At 46.7% G+C, this 20,084-nt stretch overlaps 1 protein-coding gene across 2 annotated transcripts in view; it reads right to left on the bottom strand.

The window, feature by feature from the left end:
- defl (Integrator complex subunit 7) overlaps positions 1–19,845 on the bottom strand; it is a 126,126-nt gene extending 106,281 nt beyond the window's left edge. The window contains exons 1-4 of one of the 2 annotated variants that reach the window (XM_050174203.2): positions 19,737–19,845; positions 19,218–19,494; positions 11,208–11,391; positions 6,422–6,625 (exon numbers count right to left, since the gene is read on the bottom strand). In XM_050174203.2, the coding sequence (XP_050030160.1) occupies positions 6,422–6,625; positions 11,208–11,391; positions 19,218–19,494; positions 19,737–19,833 (762 nt within the window). In that variant the 5' untranslated portion in view covers positions 19,834–19,845. Of the gene's footprint in view, positions 1–6,421; positions 6,626–11,207; positions 11,392–17,033; positions 17,101–19,217; positions 19,495–19,736 lie in introns of those variants that run through there. The other variant, XM_055068125.1, reaches the window with a different exon arrangement.
- Between the last annotated feature and the right edge of the window lie 239 nt (positions 19,846–20,084).

Below are 20,084 nucleotides of genomic sequence, written 5' to 3' on the forward strand. Positions count from 1 at the left end.
CGTAGTTGGCCGGAGCTCGGAAAAAGTATGTACTAAACTGTAGTACTCTTTAACCAAAATAGCATGAGATTGACTACTTACCAGTCAAAAACGAAACTCAGAGAGAGTGTGATGAAAGGGGAAAAGACATGCAATATTTATTCACTTCGCGCGACAAAAGTGTTATTTTCGTTTGACGCCACGGCGGCCTAGCAGCGACGACAGCGGCCTCAAACTTACTGAAACTGCGAGGCAGCTTTTTCAGTCAGCCCTCCTCTTCTCGGAAACCCTCGCATGGCAGTTTCCACATTAACGTTACGTATTCTCCATGCATGCGTGTGGTAGCACTGTAGAACTTGCGTTGTGTGTTTCTTCATTGCGGGGTGCTGTTCTCGTCGCGACGATTGCATTCATGAGGCTGACGTAACGCGCAGCTTCTGCCACTGTCGTTACACGACGCCACAACACTCTCTGGCACGCCGCCGAAATGATGTTGGTGTTGATGTGGCTTCACGTGCAAATGCACAGGGCACTTGGAGACCGTTGTCCGATCTCTGAGGCTTGTTGTTTTGCCGGACTGCCCAATGGAGACGACGCACCACTGCTTTTGCGCGACGAAAAGTGGAAATACTAAGTGCTAACCGATACGTATAAGCTGGTACGGTTAATGCGGATACAAAACACATTATGCTCTATAGCCGCTGAGTCGGGGATTTGACTTTACTACTTTTAAAACGAAACTACTGTTTAAGCGGGTACGGTTTAATGAGGTTTTGCTGTATCTAAATACCTCCAACACAGGAAATGCTTCGTGAATACAAAGGGCCTCCGAATCCAGGAAAGGACAAGGAAATAACGACGGCAGAGGTGAGGGCGGCACTAGACAAACGCATCGCCAACATACACTTTGGGATGAAGGAAGCGCATCTCAGACGTCTAGTCCAGGCTTTCGTGCTGAGCCGTTTTATATACTACCTCCCATATCTCAATGTGTATAAAGCTGAGAAGCAAAAGGTAAACTGCCTCATAAGACAAACCTGCAAGGCAGCACTCCACCTGCCGAGATACACATCCACCGCTAAACTCCTGAAAATGGGCATCCACAACACACTCAACGAACTAGTTGAAGCGCACAGGAGAGCCCCATACGAAAGATTTACCAAGACACCTGCGGACAGACACATCTTATGAAAAGTAAACATTCCATAGCAGAACACTAAGACATCGTGGCCACACCCAGAGACAGCTTCAGTCACCCAATCCCAAAGCATATACACCTGGAGTATCACAGCAAGCAAAGGCATGCCCCGGCCAAAGCACTCCAAAAACACTACGTAAACCACGAGGAGGCAGCCTATGTTGATGTACCCGAACCTGGAGAATGCGGCGCTTTCTCTTCAGGGGCGATAGGAAACGACCTCAAACCCATCGCCACGGTCACCATCTTTGGAAGGCATGCCGAAGAAGTGGAAGAAGTCACAATAGCAATAGCAATCACAAATACCACAAAAATCATTTTCTGCGAGTTCAAGACGGCCGGCCATGCACAATTTTGCCATAGGCAGAATCCATAAACTGGCATTACAAATCCTAAAGAAAACGCACTCCACCCCCCGCAAGATAAAAATCATCTGGATCCCTGCGCCCTCGTCCAATCCAAAGAACGAAGCTTCTCAATCTCACCTGAGGACTTGTTAACTGGGCAGTGAGGCCAACCGATCCTGAGAGGAGCAAAAGAGCGCATGATAACCTGCCACGAAATTACACAATACAGTCGAATCTTGTTCATTCCAACATACTTCATTCGATCTTTCGGTTTATTCGAATTGACGCAGTGGTCTGGTTAAAGTTATGTGCATTCGAATGGGCCTTTGAAAACGCTTGGTAGTTTGAATGCGCAAGCATTTGTGATGGTTGAGTTGAACATACTGCACTCCAAGAATGCTCTGAGCATTGCGCCAAGTCATGTGGCGGCGCCTCCTACCAGCATTCCTCTCATCTCACCATAGAGGAAAGAGCCCGCACCACCATGTGCGAGGAAAAAAAAGAAAGGGTGCAAATTTGTGCGCAGGCATGTGCAGGTGCGCATCATCGATTACTTGTATATGTGAAGGGTGTCCTGTGCAGACAACAACCGATTTTCCGGACCACCAATAATTCAGACGCCTTCGTAGCACCACCACAGTACCCCATAGAGTCAATGTATCAGAACATTTGTAATTAAGGATGCAAGAAACCTTCGCCATCTGATTTTCCTGACTTCTTGCGACGCCTGCTGGTCTGAAACGGCATTAAACGAAGTCGCCACAAACGTTATTTTGATTATCTCGCCGCCTCGCACGGTCTCGCACACAGATCCACTGGCAGCCGTAGCCACACCGCGGCCACGTTAGGCCTAGCTACTTTGACGTTCGCTACCAAGCTTCTTGCTGTTCAATGCCATGTTTTTCATTGAAACAATTAGCCGCTGTACGCAATGGCGCTGATTTCGCCTTTGTAATCCTCCTTTGTTACTGATAGTCAGCTTCGCCCCCATGCAGAAGTGTTAAGCGGCGAAACATACCAAAAGTTATAAGGGGCAATTGTCATGGGAGATAGTACCGTATTTACAAGATTGTAAGTCGACTCGAATGTAAGTCAACCCCCCTATATCGTGTGCGACAGGAAAAAAAATAGAGAAGGGCATACCCGCGGGCACGTTCCATAATGAAAATTTATTAGTAGTTGGCATGGTCACTGGACTACTCATCTTCACTTGTGCCATAGTCCTCACTAGTGCTGCCATCGTCGTTGCTGCTACGGTCCCACAACATGTCATCGTACAGTGAATTCTGCATTTGACAAGTGACCGCACCACGACATATTGTGGAACAGCCGCCCATGCGGAAAGCACCCAACCACACACATTAGTCGGGCGGCTCTTTTGAAATGTCCGGTTGGCGCAAGCTCGCGGTCTTCTGCTGCCAGCCACTCGTACTCGTGGTGGAGTAGGTCCTTAAAAGGCGAAGATCCAGGCTTGTCTCATGACCATGTCACACATCGCTGGCAGGGACCGATCACACATTTCAACGACGTACACCGCAAGCTTGGCCTCCAGCTCCGGAAAGCGTCCCAACTTCGGCCCGTGGAAACCTCTTCGCTTGCCATCACAGGTGAAAATTTTGCTTCGCTGCAGTCGCCACTCTCGCGCCACCAATTAAGAAACATCGAACTTGCTGCCCGCTGCGCAGTTATTTGTTTCTTCAGCATATAGGATGGCAGCCCTGTTTAGCGCCGAATGTTTAGTCGACTCGGAGCACTCATGACAACTGAGGAAGCACGGAAGGAGCATGTGGCCGGCAGTCAAATCGAACGCATGAAACTAAAGAGCTACAGGGAAAGAGAAACACGTGAGAGGTGTCTGCTCTTCCATGAACTATCGATACTCCCCACAAGTGCCGCCGTACTGAGGGTGCCACCGTAAATGGAACAGCGGCACTTCCATGAACTATCGACTCCCTCTCATGAGTGCCGTGTGCACTCTAAAACCCTGAGAAATGTTGAAAAATCCTTCCGAAAAGTGACCAAACACGCAGGATAGTGGAAAGTTATGGATAGGGCCGTAGAGCAAACATAAAATTGTAACTACGTTGTAGCTCCCCTGATATCTCATTGGTCTCGCTTTTGTGGCAGTGCCATGTTTTGGCTTCGATTCTAAGTCGATCCCCCCCCCTCCACTTCAGATTTTCAAATTAAATAGATAGGTCGACTTACAATTGTGTAAATACGGTATGTTTCCTTTAATTAAAGCTTAATATGCGCGCACCAGCCGTCTCCTACCACAGGACGAGCACGGATATGCCTAATAAATGTACTGGCAGGCCTTTAGAGCTATTTCGGGCGTGCCTGTGGTGATTTGAGTCCTTGGGGCAGTAAAAGGCATGCATTCATTTCTCCGGACCGCCCGATTTTTAGGACATCTCGGTAGCCCCTAGGGACTGCGAAAAATCATCGGACACTTCCCACTCATATGTTAGCTCTGCACGTGCTCTAATGCAGGTAAGTCATCCATTCAATTAGCTTCTTTTTATCCTAACAAATTTTCAGCTCCCTTCAAGTTGGAATGATCAAGATTCGACTCTACATTAAAAACGAAAGACTCGAATACCTAACCCCTGATAAAACCTTAACCAAAATCCAGCGGTCTCGTGCAGGCAACTCCAAACACACACATTCCCCAACCCCGACAACCTAGCCATGGTCTCCCCGGGGATACAGTCCGCCAAATGTACGCTATGCGAGGCCGACAAACAGATTTAGCACACATCTTACATGAGTGCCCCGAGCCCAAACAAACGGCTGAATTGCAGGTGTACAACCGAGAGCAGTGGAAGGCTGTAGTGACCGTATCAGAAACTGTGGATCAACTGTAGGCCAGGACCTTGGCTTTTAGAAGTTTCCATAAAGTACGGTCCAATGGCCAGCTCGCGAAGGCTTTAGGAAGCCTAGATGTAATCTCAGAAATCCTTTTGTATTGACAAATTAAAGCTTCCGAAACTACCGTGCAACCTCCAGTACTAAACACACGGGAAGACGGCGCACATAATGCGACGCCATCTCAACATGCTCACTCTTTGCACACACGGCAGATTGCCTCTAAAACAGTGTGAGCAGGCTACGATTTGACACAGCCCCGCTGACAGACGTGCACAGCGACGACCACGCGAGAAAGGGAGACACACGCCAATGCGGATGTCACTATGTGAATGTCAACTACAGTTGCGTCTGCCAAATCTTTTAGTAACCGTGGACTTTTTAAAATATTTTAGTAGCTTTCCTGGTTAGTATATTATTTCTCACATTTTTCTTCAGAAATGTGTGAACAAGGTTCCAGTGTAGATGCACAATCATTGTGTGTATATCCTGTGTTTCCCCATATCGCAGTGCTATTTTGTTGAGTATGAACATACACCGATAAGCCCACATTTCAATGCTACAGCAATTTAGTGACCACAAACAAGTGTAGACCACCATACAAATGGACACATCATCACGTCTCCCTACGACGATGTGTCTATTCGTTCTCGCTCAATGTAAACTTAAGGTGGTGAACGTCACAGACAGGGCCAAAAGAAAGCAGAGTGTCGCACAAAGTACACACGGAACCAAACTCATACTGCATGAAGTGCTTATAAATATACTTGTTTCCAGCCATAAATGATGTCATGTGGTACCGAAATTCTAAAAAAAAAGTAAACTGATAAAAAGGTAGCTATCTGCTGAAACCGGACCCACTGCCGGAACACTGCCACCTCAGCGACAATGTTCCAAACAATGGACAGCGTTCATGCACTGAACCTCAATTCCGAGCGATCAACGAACCTGGGCCACAGATAACCATCTGTGTGGGTATAAGGACCCTCCACCTACTGAGTTGTTGAGGCCATGGTGCTACCATAAGCACACCAACACAACTGTTTTTTTCTTTATTGCCACAGTGAACAGCACAAGCACCGAATAAAAACACTCCGGGAGTGAGTCTCTAAGAACCAACACAACTCCAGTGATTGTGCTAAGGTTTTACGGGGTGTATACATCTTTAGCCATAGCAGTACCACATGAAACAGCTCAATTGGCCAAAGTGCCACTTTAATAGAGCAAGTGGTAGCAGAGGTAACGCAGAAAATTGCACTAGGAAGATCAAGTTAATAATGTTTGATGGTGAGAGGTGTACTGGCTTATTGAAGCCCTCAATGAAGAGCATCACTGCGAGAGGGCACGGAGCGTGGGCAATGCAGGCACAAAACGTCAAGTGTCCCTAAGTGGTCTTCATTAAAAGGATGCACACCACGTTTTCTTCTCCAATTCTCTCCACGGAGTGAAAGAGCCGTGATGACTATATCTTTAAAGCATGAAATGGCTCAAGTAGCAGAAGCGCTACGTGCTGGTGCCGCAGTTGATAAATATGCTTCAGTGTTGCACTGAGCTGTGCAAACCCCATTTATGACGGATAAACCAGCTCCAGTACACAAATGCTTCCTCTGCAAACTCTACGATGCTTACGTAACATCTGTTCTTTGGGTCTTTCTGTACACACCTCAGCTGTGTGAATTTGTCCCTGCAGTGTCTTCTTGGCAAAACAGCAATGCCAAACCGAGACAGAGAGCAAGGAAGCTCGGCAGACATGTTGAGGGACTGTAATGCAACAGCACATCACGAGCGTTGGCCCACTCGAGCCTTGAATCACAGGCTACAGGATCGGCAAGCATTAAAAAATTAATTAAATTAAAACCCTCGCCGAAACATAAATTGCACCCTGGTGTGAAGATTGGTCCACGAAGTGACCACCTGAGCCATAGTCTCCAGGGTTGGCCTACTTTACTCGGTCAGACAGATGACAATGCACCCAAACCCCAGGAAAGTAGGCAAGCAAAGCATCGCATTAAAAAGTGAAAGGCTGTACCTGGCTGGGAATGTGGGTGACGGTAGCGGCAGCCAGCCGGGTGAGCACCCGCAGTGTGGCTTGCACCAGGCTCTGGGATGGGTAGCGGGGCAGTAGTCGGTGCAAACACTCATCCCGCACCAGAGCAGCAGTGGGGGCGTCCTGGTGAAGACCTTCGAGCACGCCCAGCAGGCGAAGCTTGGTGTCCACCGGTGTCGCAAGGCCCTGGGCAGCATTCGAGGGGCAGGTGTACACATCTCTTGGCAGCACTACCAGTGCATGCACACACACAGGTGCTGGAGCGGCACAAATGTATCACCACCAGCCCACTTCACGTTCACTGCAGGACTAAGGCCTTTTCCAGCTATCTTTCATTGTTCCTGTCTGTATCCCTTCCTCCACCTTAAATTTGCCTCTTGGGGGATTAATTTAAGGGCATACTTTAGTCCAGAAGCATCTCTCTAACTAATGAGAATGGAGAAATCATTTTGCTTGGCAACCCCTGCACCGATTTTGGCGAGGATTGTTGTGTTTAAAAGGAAAAGTTATAACCTAGTAACTGGAGGAGGCGGCTTTCACCTTATGCCACATATACATTTTTGGAAAACCGCAACAATAAAAAATAAAGAAAAGAGCACAAGCACCAAGTTTTCACCTCTTTAAAACTCAGTAATAAATAAAGATGTCATAGCTCTGCAAAATGTGCCTATTACAACATCTAATGTAGACAAAATTGATGTATTATACACTGATTTCAAGTAAACCACACATTTGTGAGCAGGAAGTTTGTGAAACCCTCGCAAAAACTAACAATTTCACACAAGCTGTAAGCTCATATATCGAATTTGTGTATCAATTGCTTCTAAACTTATTTTCGGCAGTTGCAGTAAAAAAGTATGAGGGCATAAATAAAAGCTCCGCATCAAACAGATGCTAGAATTTAACTTTTACTCATGCAATACATTTCAGTCAAGTCAGTCCAATGCTTGTCTAATGAAAGCAACTCTGTTTCACGTGTGCAGTCGAGCCAGATACAGTTGCTGACCGATAATTCAGACAATGGTAATTCAGACATGCCTGATTATTCGGACAACTCCACTGCATCGACACTAGCCCCATAGATTTAACGTATAAGGACAACCAAAATGTTGGACACCTTACAGCACATCGTGCGATAATTCGGATCCCCACTGCAAGACCGTGTGCTAATTACACCACAGAGTTAAGCAGAAATTGCTATATTTTCATTTTTATACGTTGCTGGCCATGTCACCAGCGCCTCCTTGTAACCTAAACTAGCAAAACCCTGGTAAAATTTTGGTCGATCAAGTAGTAGTCAAAGAAGGTTCGGTGCTTGCACTGACTGTACTTTGGTCTATCTCTAGCGTCAGCATGGTAATGGTCGAGATGCAGGCCGCAGTTTTGTAGCGATGCCTTCTGCTCAATTTGATGCCACTCAATCTTATCATCCACCGTTTATGGTTGGCTGATCTTATTGATAAGGCATGCAAAGCGTTGGCCTGACCAATGAGGAAGGGAATAGCATAAAAGGTATTGCTAGAAAATTGCAGCCACGGATTGTCTGGCTAAAGGCACATGTATGTGTCTGCAGCAACACACTGACAACCTTAAGCCGTATTCTTGGACGATCATCTCTCATTCTCCATGTGACTAGCAGTGGGTGCGTTGATGGGCGGCAGCGTTTTCATGCTGTGCTAAGGTAGCATGCTTGGCACTGTGCCCAGAATGCCCTCGCTCGTAGACGTCGATGAAACTTGTGCTAGTCATGTGAAAGATGGCACGCTTCGAACTGTGCCAAGAATGGCATCGCTTGTAGACAGTGACGTGTCTTGTGCAATCAAATGAAATTGATGGTAACCGCGAAAGTGACAATACAAAATACGGCGCACCTTTTATGGCCCCTTGTGGAATAAAGTCACTTATTTTAGGGCAAATCCAGTATTTCAGACTTCGGATTATTCAAATATTTTGGTGGTCGCCGTTTAGTTGAAATTATCGGTCAGCGACTGTACAACAAACACCTTCATTGCGAAAAATGCATTTGTGAGATGAACAGTTCATTATAATTGCCTGTGCGATGTAACTATGCTGGAAGCACATTCGCAAGCCATAAAGGAAAAAAGTAAATAAATCTAAACATAAAGGTGAGGCAATGCACTCGTGTAACAGAGAAAGGCAGGCTAATTGGTGGTCGATATTTGAATGCATAATGTAACCGCACAAACGACAACGGACGAAGAAGGAAACACACCGAACAGGTGCAGAACTTCAACTGGAGTTCCGTGCCGTCCGGTGTGTTTCCTTCTGCGTCCATTGTCATTTGCACGGTTACATTATGCATTCCAATAGCAATGCACTCACTGGCTGCATTGTGTAGCTATGCGCCGTACAGCCATCTGCCTTTCCCCACCTCATCGAGACGCGGCCACAACACTGTTCATTCCATTCACTCCAACTTGGTAGAGCAAGGCAATGGGCCATTACGAGTGCACAGTTCTCGATTGCTTGTGTTGACAATCTGTCTGTCGTAGCGGAAGTTCACTTTAAATTGAATCTTTATAAGTGGGCCTGACTGCACTCGAACAGAGAAAACCGAGCTGGCCCCAACTAAGCTTTACTGCATGCTCCAACCAAATGAACTGCCTTCAGCTAACTTTGAGTGCGTGTTCATAGTCTGTGTGCACGGCATCTCACAGTGGATACAAAACATTTCTACTCTTGAATGTTTTTCTGTTAGTGAGATTCTATACTTGCTTTGATTTTCTGCAAGGTCACTTCATGCTGCACTGGCTGTGTGTACATTTGTCATGCCACCTGCTACTCTACTAGAAATGCTTGAGGTGCATGCTTTCGAGTGTTTTATAGCTGCACATGGGTGTAAGCGCGGCTGACCGCATGCACAGTTGCACACCATGCTTTAGAGGTAAGCTGCAGCGTGTGCAAAGAGTGGGCATGCCAAGACGGCGTGGCATCATGTAAGCCGTCTTCTAGCGCATATAATATTGGAGGTTGCGTAACCTCGAGTATCGGTGAGTCATTGGAGCAAGAGGTAGACGAAGCATTCACTCCTCGCTGCCAGTGCGTTTAATGATAGCGTCGTCCCAGTGCGGGCGACACTATCAGCCGCGAGGGCGGAGTGCACGCGAAAGTGTGGCTGGCTTTGCTTAATTTGTACAGTCGATGTGAAGATAGTGTCGTGGCATGGAACCATATCATTCGTCATTAACTGCCAAATTGATTAAAACAAATTGTTTTCTTATTCACATTTGCTTTCTTCGATTGCCCAATAATTCTGAAAATTCTGCGACCCCTTGTAGAAAAATCTGTCGGCATGTTTACTTATTTGCATAAAAGGTTAAATTTGAATACAATGAAATTTCGATATATTGAAGCAAATTGCCGATTTCACCTACTTCGTTATATCGAGGTTTAACTGTATAGTCTAAGAGCGAGCTGCCTGCATCTGTTTCTTTATTTTATTTGGTCATGTGTTGGGAATAAACATGCTGTTCTCTACCATACCCACGGCTTTTGTATCCAACAGCTTGTTTGTAAGCCAAGCCATGTTGAAAGGGATTCGTTCTGCAGCATCAGAAAGCAAAATAGCAAAGCAAGCACCAGATGCCACATTGGCATGGAAAAAATGTTTGTTAACCCATAACACTCTGATTTTAGGAACGGGTGGGACTGGTTGTCCAGCTACCTGCACCTGAATGTGTGCGGGCGTATTGGCAGCCGGATTTGTGAGATATTTGTTCCGGGCTATAAGCAGTTCTGATTTTTTCGGCGAACAGCCGAGGCCATTGTTGCGAGCTTGCCTGACAGGATTGACCAACATGAAGGTATCCACACCTTTAACGAAATGACCGTTTATTACCACGAATCGAGGCGAATATATCCATCCCCGCACGAGACACTGACAAGAATACAGGCCACTAACCTCAGGAGAGTACAGACTAGGTATGTATTTAGTCCAAAAAGACTACCTGCAATGACCGGTGGTGAATATCCACCAAACTGCAAACATTGTAACTGCCCCCTGGCGGACTAAGATCACATCTTATGGGGGTGCCAAAAGAACCCTCCCTTGACAAAACTCTTTAGGCGAGCTCCTTCACATGAAGAGTGGGAGATGAAGACGAAAGCTTCCAACCCGGAAGACCAGATACGGTTGGCGGAATGGGCTGATAGCGTCCCGGCGAAGCAGACGCCACGCTAGCCCACACCTCTTGGAAAGTCAACCCACTCAACCTTGACAATAAAAGTGTTTTTCTCTCTCTCTCATTAACCCATGCCTCTAACAAGCACGGTTGAGCAGGTCCCAATGCACACAATATGGAGTGGAAAATGCGGCAGCCTACTGCACCCTTCATGGTTTACGAGGTGCTCAAAGAGGAACAAGGGTCAAGACCAATAACAGCCATGGTGTAACTGTTAAGTGGCATTCTGATTTTCCCACTGGCACAATTCATGACCATAAGGGCAATAGGAGTGTTTTATATTATAACAGCCTACCAAATGCCCTTGCAGGGTGCACAATGGCACCTATCCATGTCCACGTTACAAGCCAGGAGAAAAGACGTCCAGTGAGACTCAACAATCCTCCTTGTGACACAGCTAAATGTAATGTCTGCCAGTGTGACCATCACATGTGCATTTGTCAAAACACAAACAATTTTACAAGGTCTTGCATATTTCAATCAGTCTGCGAAGTTGGAGCCATGGCTTGGACAGCTCCATACACATGCAGCCAAGGTCAGTGCACCGAGGAGCGTGCTCCAGTTACCTGAATCATCTGTCCGATGCGGGTACACATGTTGGCCGCAAACGCCTTGGACTGGGCAGCAAAGCGTGCTGCCGCAAAGATGGCCGCCTCCTGCTCCACGGCGTCGTGAGACTCGAGGCTGCTGCGAATGCTGTGGTGCAGGTCCTTGCGCTCGGCCACTATGGCAGCTATACTGCCCAGCGTCCTGCAAAGTTTAAAAGCAAGCTGTCGATCCTTCTGCCACTGGGCATCAACGCTGTTCATCCGTCTTCTCATGAACAGGTTCTTCTCTGCGACACGTGCGTCATCATTCTTGTTCAGTAGCATTACTTATTATGGCCTGTCATCGTTGCTGTAATGCAATGGATGGTTAAACGGCCAGACAGTAGCAATCCCAGTTTTGAGCTTCCAACTGTTGTCGCAGTAAAAGGTGCGCAGTTGCACTTTTCCGGCATCACTGCAATGTCCCCTGCCACCAGCACAGGGCTGCGAGTTCTCATGCGAGATAGTGCCCATAACCTCCGTAATCCGAGCTAGGCAAAGCCACGTAGCATCCAAACAACTAAGCAAGAAAAGTAAAATTTTTAACAAGGACGGGATGGCAAACATGACAAAAGGAAAGTTAAACTTAAGTTAGAGGACATTATGTGCAGCAACTGCACAGTGCATTACAAGGGACACTGCAGCGGGAAGCTTTGCATTAATTTCACCATAAGGGGTTCTTTAATGTTCACCTGAACCTAAGTACTCGAACATTTTGTACTTTCACACCACTGAAATGTGACTGTCACGGCTGCGAATTGAACAACACAAAGCAAACAAAGCAAAATGCCATGGCAACCAGCACTGAAACTTTGAATGCCATGAGCAGTGGCTTAATGCCCAGCCCAGCAGTTGGGGAGGTTTTACAGCGAAGCTGTATACATTCGCCAACCCATTTTTTCTGGTCTCGCAGGGACCGAAAAAACTCCATCCCCCAAAAAAGAAAGAAAGAAATTTCTTAGGATTGTAGTGGCTTTAAAAAATCTTTAATAATACCCTGCCTCATACTATGGTTGGAGGCGATCAGATTTGCTTGGATTTGCGCAAGAGCGACGTCGTCTCCGCATGCCGTCGACAAGAGCGTCACTGCATTGGCGATCTCCGTTGGCGGAGACAGCCATGGAGATGTTACTTTGTTCACCATGTTACTTCACACCACTTAGCTCTTGCGAAGGCACAGAAGGTGGCGCCAATCACACAAACGCGAAGCCACACAAACGCATCGAAAGTTGCGACGTCTCCAAGACACGCATGCTCTATGGACGCACCACGTGCAAAATAGGAACTGAAAATTAAAAGACAAAGAATAACTAATCCCACATTAAGTGATTATGACTATAGTATTGACTGAAAGCAGAAAGAAAAAAGAGAAAGTGCCGTCCCCTGCTGTGTTTTGTCAGCTAAGGAGGAGCGGTCACAACCTCCAGGAAGGGAGGATGGCATGCGCTATTTATTGTGTGCGACTCCTAATCTTGGAGGCTGAGAGCAGGCCCCTGGAAGCACAACCAGTAGAAAATCCAACATGGCGGCTTCCAAGATTGGGTAGCATGGCTCGGGATGAGCGGTTTAGCCTGGAAAATCAAACTTTGGGGCATAAATTCATCCGAAAAATTGTTCACGGAAATGCATTACCTTTATGAGAACCCTAATGGCGCATTTTCCCAAAATGCACTAGCTCTATGAGAACCCTAATGGCACATTTATGATGTCCGGAATATCCATCAAGTCCAAATTTTTGGAGTCTGAAAAGTACTTCGACCCCCCAATGCATTTGTCATGTCCGTTGGCAAAAACTCAACCAATCACAGCAGGAGGTGCAAGCCGCTGGGTTTCTTGCAGCGCCACTAGACTGCACTCGCATCCGCGGCAGCAGCAGCGCCTGCTATGCAGGGGAAATAAAGAAAGAACCAGAAAGCTCACCTTCATGAATAGCGGTCGCCGCAAGCATTTCCTGTTAAAGATTACGGTTGCGCAAGCTGGAGTTGTCAGGAAGCGGCAACTGTAGCATACAAAGCAGGGAGTGATGTAACTACCACTTTCATATGTAAAAAAAAAAACCCACCTAGCAACTGATTTCATTTGTGTTGTGATAGCACTATGGAAAGGCCACCCATGGTTAGGGCTCCCGAAGAGCAGCAACGAGTGAGGATGGGAACAGCAACGCGTCAACATGCATAACAGCGTCATGCTCAGGCTAGGTAGGACGCAGCGGTTCCTGCCCAAAGCAAGCTACACACAGGATGCCTGAAGAGCAGCATGAAAACGATGAGCAACGAAAGGAACAGCAACGTCAGTATGCACAACGGCGTCGTGCTCAGGCTACGTAAGACGCAGCGGTTTCTGCCTAAAGCAAACAACACACAGTCAGGATGCCTGAAGAGCAGCGTGAATACGATGAGCAACAAAAGGAACAGCAACGTCAATATTCACAACGGCGTTGTGTTCAGGCTAGGCAGAACGCAGCAGTTCCTGCCCAAAGGAAGCTACACCCAATTAGGATGCCTGAAGAGCACCGTAAATACGATGAGCAACGCAAGGAACAGCTATGTCAATATGCATAACAGTGCTGTGCTCAGGCTTGGTGGGACCCGGTTCAAGGCTATGCCACATTTGTCTATAGGATCAGGTGATAGCACAGCTTCACTGGCCAACCGCCTTCACAGCGTGGATTGGAGCCAATATTCTTGTGTTTTAGTAGGTCATGCTTTGACCTCACGTTGGCAAATTCACCGCACAAGGCGAATTCACTACCCAGGCGACCAGCATGAGCTGACTGTGCACCGGCATGGAATGTTGGAGCGCATGCACCCCTTGGAACGTGCATTGTTACAGACAAAGCTTGGCCGGACGCATTGGCCATTGCCAAGCGCTGATGCAGACATGCTTCTGTCATCGTTCAAGATATCGAACCACACTCAAGGCGCCCAATATCGCACAGTGTCAGCACAGTTTAGTAAGACACTGAAATCGGCGTAGCACCTCGTGGCAATTGCTGGTTTCCTATAGCCACTGAGCTATTGCGGCGGGTACACAACAAAAAAGTGAAGGTGACACTGCTATGAAATGAAATTCTTATTACACTTGCATCACTAATGAGTTGAATAACATCACTTTTCTTCCTTCATGCAGCACCAACCAGACGACCTGTCTGCTGACAGATGCCACTGAACATAACTTCTTCCGAGTCAGTTTTTTTTCTTTTGTAATGTTTATTTTAATTTTTAACTAATATTGCTCTTCACCATCGGCTCGCACAAAACTATGCGCCTGCTACCACTGGGATCCGCCACCCCATGGGACAGATGACAAAAAAAAAAATACATTAAAGAGATACGCATCCTTTCAAAAAATTTCAGGGGTTTTGTGCCAAAACAATGAATCCTTTAAAAGTAGACTCCTAGTACTTGCAGAGATGACATGTACCAATGAAAGACATACCACATAGACATGAAGCTAAACATTTCAAAAGATTTGACAGCCTTTCCTTTTTGTTTACTTCTTATTTCTTGTACTATACTCTGTTCCACCATAACTCTGCGAACAGGGAAGGCTGCGGGTGCTATGTGCCAACAGTATTGTGGTAGCATGGAATGCCACTTCGCCCAGTGTATCACTCCGCCTGCCACCGCAGCAGGCCGAAGTGGAGGTGGTTGTCCGCTTAAAAGAAGACAACAAGCCACAGTGCAGACATTCCAGAAACGCGTGCCCAAACAACCTATGCACCGTATGCACCTGTGTATTGGGCACCCCCATCTCTTTGTCCACCAGTGAGGTGGCACCATATGCACATGTCAGAAAGAAAAAAAATGTTTCAAGTGTATATATATCTTTAAAAATGCCTGTTTATGAGTAATGAGAATGGCAAAAAAAAAAGATACTGCAGTTTCTCCAGAAAGGTGAAGCATCGGTAGGGATAGCAAATTATTAGACAGCTATACGAAGTAAGGATAGTAGTTTTATCAGCAATACAAACTTGCAAACATTTGTTAACTGAATTATAAAGCATAGTGTCATGCACACACAGGCAAAAATGAACACATCTCACTCGATGACCGTGGACATTCGCTGTTAGAACACTGGCGTGAGGAAACGCGGCAGTCGCAACAGGAAGCAAATTGCCCTTCGTGCTGCCTCTCGCTTCAATGAGAACTAATCGGCGAGAACACAGCGCATACGAAGTCGTCAGTTCTATGCGCACCTACTCTGTACCTACCACTGTGTTAAGAATTGGATGGCTCTTCAGCATAGAGTGCGGAGGTCTAACAGCCTTTGCCGTTTACCAAGCTACGGTGAAACAAAAGTATAGATTACTTGCACAGAAAATTGCAGTATGGCTGTGACACAGACAGAAGTGTATTGATTTCTTAAAAGATGCATGACATGTTCACTCTCAGAACATAGTGACATTACAACCACAGCTGCAACATGATGCAGCAAAGTTCGGCTCATTGCTAGCTCAGCACAGAATTCTTGTATTTCACGCCTCCTGAAATCATGAATAGTGCCTCTTTTCTTCCTGTTTATTTATTAAATGAGGAAAAATGAAGAAAAATGTGAAGGTAAGCTTCAGTAGAGTAAGGCCTGCTTTCCATGCTATGACATGGATATATATGGCAACTACCATACTGCATCAGTCATCGTTGATAGGGTGCACAAAATCTCGACAAAGTAATGCCAAGCAAAAGTAAGAGGCATTGTGTGATGGATGCAAGTAACCTCAACAATGTCATTCAGTGTCTACTCGTGCTTCCTGTGTCAAGCTCTCAAGTTCAGCACACTGCTGCAAAACAGGGATCAACATGGTGTCAACTGTTTTTCATCCATTACGTATGCTTTGAAATAATGCTTGTCATTATAATAATGCGAGTTCCCATCGCTTTGCCTTTTCAATGCATAAAAGTACCCTTGAATCTTGCATTACCACAAGAAATGTGCTCATTTTCGGTGCTTCTATGTTTTAACATATTATTTCAGGCATAGTAGTCGTAACATGTACTGCAATATATAAAATTATAGCCTGATCACTGGTGCTTTGAATGGGTTTGAAGCAGCAATAATTGCTGAGACAGTTTTTGAAAATTACTGCGTGAAACTCCAAAGCACCTCAAGGAACAGAAATGAAAATGATAATTTGCTTTTTGTAGTAGAAGTATTGAGAGTAAAAAAAAAAAATCTGAAATGCACAAAATATTGTATGCTTCTTCCTTTCCATAACAGTGCGTAACTGGTGCCTAGTTCCTAACTTTTTTAAGTCAGATCCTAGGCCTCGGTGCCGTCCTAGCCCAGAGGAAAGACAGACTTGAATGGGTGATAGCCTATACTAGTGGATCGCTGTCAAAGGCGGAAGGCAATTATTCTACGACCAGAAAGCAATGCCTTGCCATCGTTCGGGCTACAGCAAAATTTCGCCCTTACCTATATGGCAGGCCATTTAAAGTCATCAGCGACCATCACGCGTTGAGTTGGCTAGGGAACTTAAAGGACCATTCAGGACGGCTGGCGCGGTGGGGCCTCAGACTGCAAGAATATTACATCAATGTACTCTACAAGTCCTGCCGAAAACTGATGCTGACTGCCTCTAACACGCCCCCATTGACCCTCCGCTGCAAGACAACGAGGATGACAACACCTTCCTTGGAATAATAAGCAAGGAAGACTTCGCTGAACAGCAATGAGCAGATTCAGAGCTAAAAAGCCTCGTCGAGTATTCGGAAGGGAACAGCGACATTGTCCCTAGGGCATTTAAGCAAGGATTGTCTTCGTTTTTGCTTCAAAACAACGTACTTGTAAAGAAGACCTTCTCACCAGTCAGCTCCAATGATCTTCTTGTTCCCTTAACACTCCATCCAGACGTACATGACGATCCGACCGCTGGGCACGTCAGATTCTCCCAGACGCTATCAAGGATACAGGAAAGGTATTACCGGCCTAGTCTGATTGCCAACGTCGCCCGTTACATCAAGACATGCCAATAATGTCAGTGACGCAACACACCACAAACAAGGCCAGCGGGACTACTACAGCCTATCAAGCCTCCTGGCCGACTATTTCAACAGCTCGGGATGGATTTGATGGGACGCTTTCCAATGTCAACATCCGAAAAGTGGATTGTCGTGACGATGGACTACCTCCCCCACTTCACTGAAACTAAAACTCTGCCAAAAGGTAGCCCAGCCGAAGTGCTGAAATTCTTCGTTGAGAACTTCCTCCTGTGACATGGTGCCCCAGAAGTCATCATTGACAGAGGAACAGCCTTTACAGCAGAGCTTACTCAAGGCATTGTGCAATACAGCCAAACAAGCTACAGGAGGGCAAATGCCTACCACCCCCAGACGAATGGTCTTACAGAGCGCCTGAACAAGACCTCGCCGACATGCTAGCAATGTACGTCAACATCGAACACAAGACATGGGATGCAGTCCTGGCGTACGTAACCTTCACAACACGGCGGTGCAAGAAACAACACAGATCGCGGCTTTCAAGCTGGTTTACGGCAGGAATCCTACGTCGACTCTCGACACCATGTTGCCACACGTTACCAACGAAGAAAACGTCGACGTTGATGCCTATCTCCAGTGTGCCAAAGAAGCCCAACAGCTCGCCCGCCTGCACATCAAGAACCAGCAGAGAAACCAAAGCCAGCACCTACTATCTTCGATGATGCTACATGGAATACCAGCCCAGCGACCATGTTTGAGTTTGGACCCGGATACGCACACAAGGACTTAAAGGCAAGATGCTTTTACGCTGCCATTTCGGACCCTGCAAGATCACCTGATTGCATTGGCGCACTTGACTATGAGGTCTTGCCAGACAGCATTTCGCTATCACAGCGCCACCGCTCACGACCTCAAATAGTCAATGTTGCACAACTTAAGTCTTTTTAACAGTGCGAATGAACTTTGGGACTTTGCATAGCTGAGCTTTGGACTTCCTTTGGACTTTGTTTCTTTGCTTGTTTTGTTACTTTTTCTTACTAAGTGTGCTTTTGTTTTTCACTCTCCTTTTATATTTATAGCACAGGGACTATGCTTTTTAAGAGGGGGGTACTGACACATGTACCTGTTTATTGGGTGACCCCTTTCATCATCTAACAAATGTGCTTGCTCAGCACAGGACATGCCTGCACATATCGAAGTTTCTGGAATGCTATCAATGGTTCTATCCACTGTCTGTTGTCACCGAACCTTGTGTAATCTGATCGTATGTATGCGCGACACGAATGGTGTAGAACTTCGTAGAAGACATGTGGGCACCAGCGATTACTCTGGAACGTTTGATGGCTCACGTATAAAAGCCGACGCGCTTGACCCTCCGATCAGATTGCGACAATCGCCGACCACGTTCGCCGCCATCGCTCTGCTTTGAATGTAACTTGCTTTTGTGGGCACAAGTTCGCCCAATAAAAAGTTAGTTTTGTCATTCACAGTTTTACCACTTTATCATTCACTGTCACTACTATGTGACACTAGCTTCAATGATGCTTCCAGTCGAAGTTTTATTTTCCAGACTCTCCAATCTGCCAAAAAGTGTAAAATCTCAGAAATTGTTAAATTTCAGTCGTCATTTCAGACAGTGCATGATACTGATAGTGGAATAATTCACACATAAATATTTAACAGCAGATAGAAAAAAAGCCAAAGAAGCTGGAACGAAGGAGTTAAAACTGCTTGCATATGGCTATGCAGACAACACTTGATCCTGGCTACGTTATAAGTTGGCACAAGAATGTCCGACAACAGATTCAGTGTGTTCATGATATGTGCACACGTCTGTTTTTACATACAAGAATACAAACGCGCATGCTACGGAAGCGAGGCGGGGATTTCTTCAAGAGCTCGTTAGGACAGACACGTTTAAGCTTTGTAGGCAACCAATTTGCAGACAGCGCTCCTGGCGCAAGAACAACGCTTGGAGGTTCTACTACAACTTTCGAAACCAAGTGACCGTAGCCGCCGCCGACGGCTACGGTCAGGCGGCGCACCCTACCTGAGCGTGAGCGCGCGGGCGACGGGGTCGTTGCTGTACATGACGGAGAAGATTCGACGCACGAATTCGTCAATGTTGAGCACCTTGTCGAGGTGCCGCTCGCTCTGCTGCACCACCTTGAGCACCAGCATGCGGAGAAAGTTGCTCCCGACACGGAACACCTCAGCCAGCTTCAAGCAAGCCGAGTTGATGAGGATCGGGAATGGGTACTTCTCGAAGAGGCGCGGGAACCGAACGATCGTCTCGCATTGCTCGCCCAGGCGGCCCGAACGGAGGCCTGCACGGAAAGACATTCCAGCAATGACAGGTCTGCACATAGGAGCAATCGAAAGCCTAGGATGACGGGAATTTAATAGACTAAAGCACTTTCTCTTCACACGTCCAAGTGTTCATTAAAAGCACTGCGGGCCTCGAGAGGCCGGCGACTGTGAGAGTGAATCGTCTGAGCTAAAGGGCATGAAGAACATTACGCGCGTTGTTGCGCATGGAATAAGTATTTTGCAGTGGATCTTTGCAAACCTTTGTCGAGTTCAGTCAACGCTGAGTTTGCGTCCTGGTCTGTTTCGGAGAACGTAGCGTCACCGAAACCAAGCAAGCGCTGGCCGGCGGACGCCATGATCGCAGGTCGGTGTCACGTGATCGTTGCTGTTTACGACTACGAGACGTTCATTTGAGGAAACTTTGAGGGATCGCCAGTCGTTTGTGCGCAGGCGCGAGTAAAAGTGGGCGCGAGAGAGAAAATTTGGGTGCTTTTGACCCTGCCTAGGTACTACGCAGGAGGTTGTAGGTGTGTGTCCCTAGACGTGCCGGCAAGGCATATATTGAAAATCTAGAAGGCAGTTAGCAACCGCGGTTTAACTCAAGTGG

The sequence above is a fragment of the Dermacentor andersoni genome, chromosome 8 (genome assembly GCF_023375885.2).
Source record: "Dermacentor andersoni chromosome 8, qqDerAnde1_hic_scaffold, whole genome shotgun sequence".
NCBI lineage: Eukaryota > Metazoa > Arthropoda > Arachnida > Ixodida > Ixodidae > Dermacentor > Dermacentor andersoni.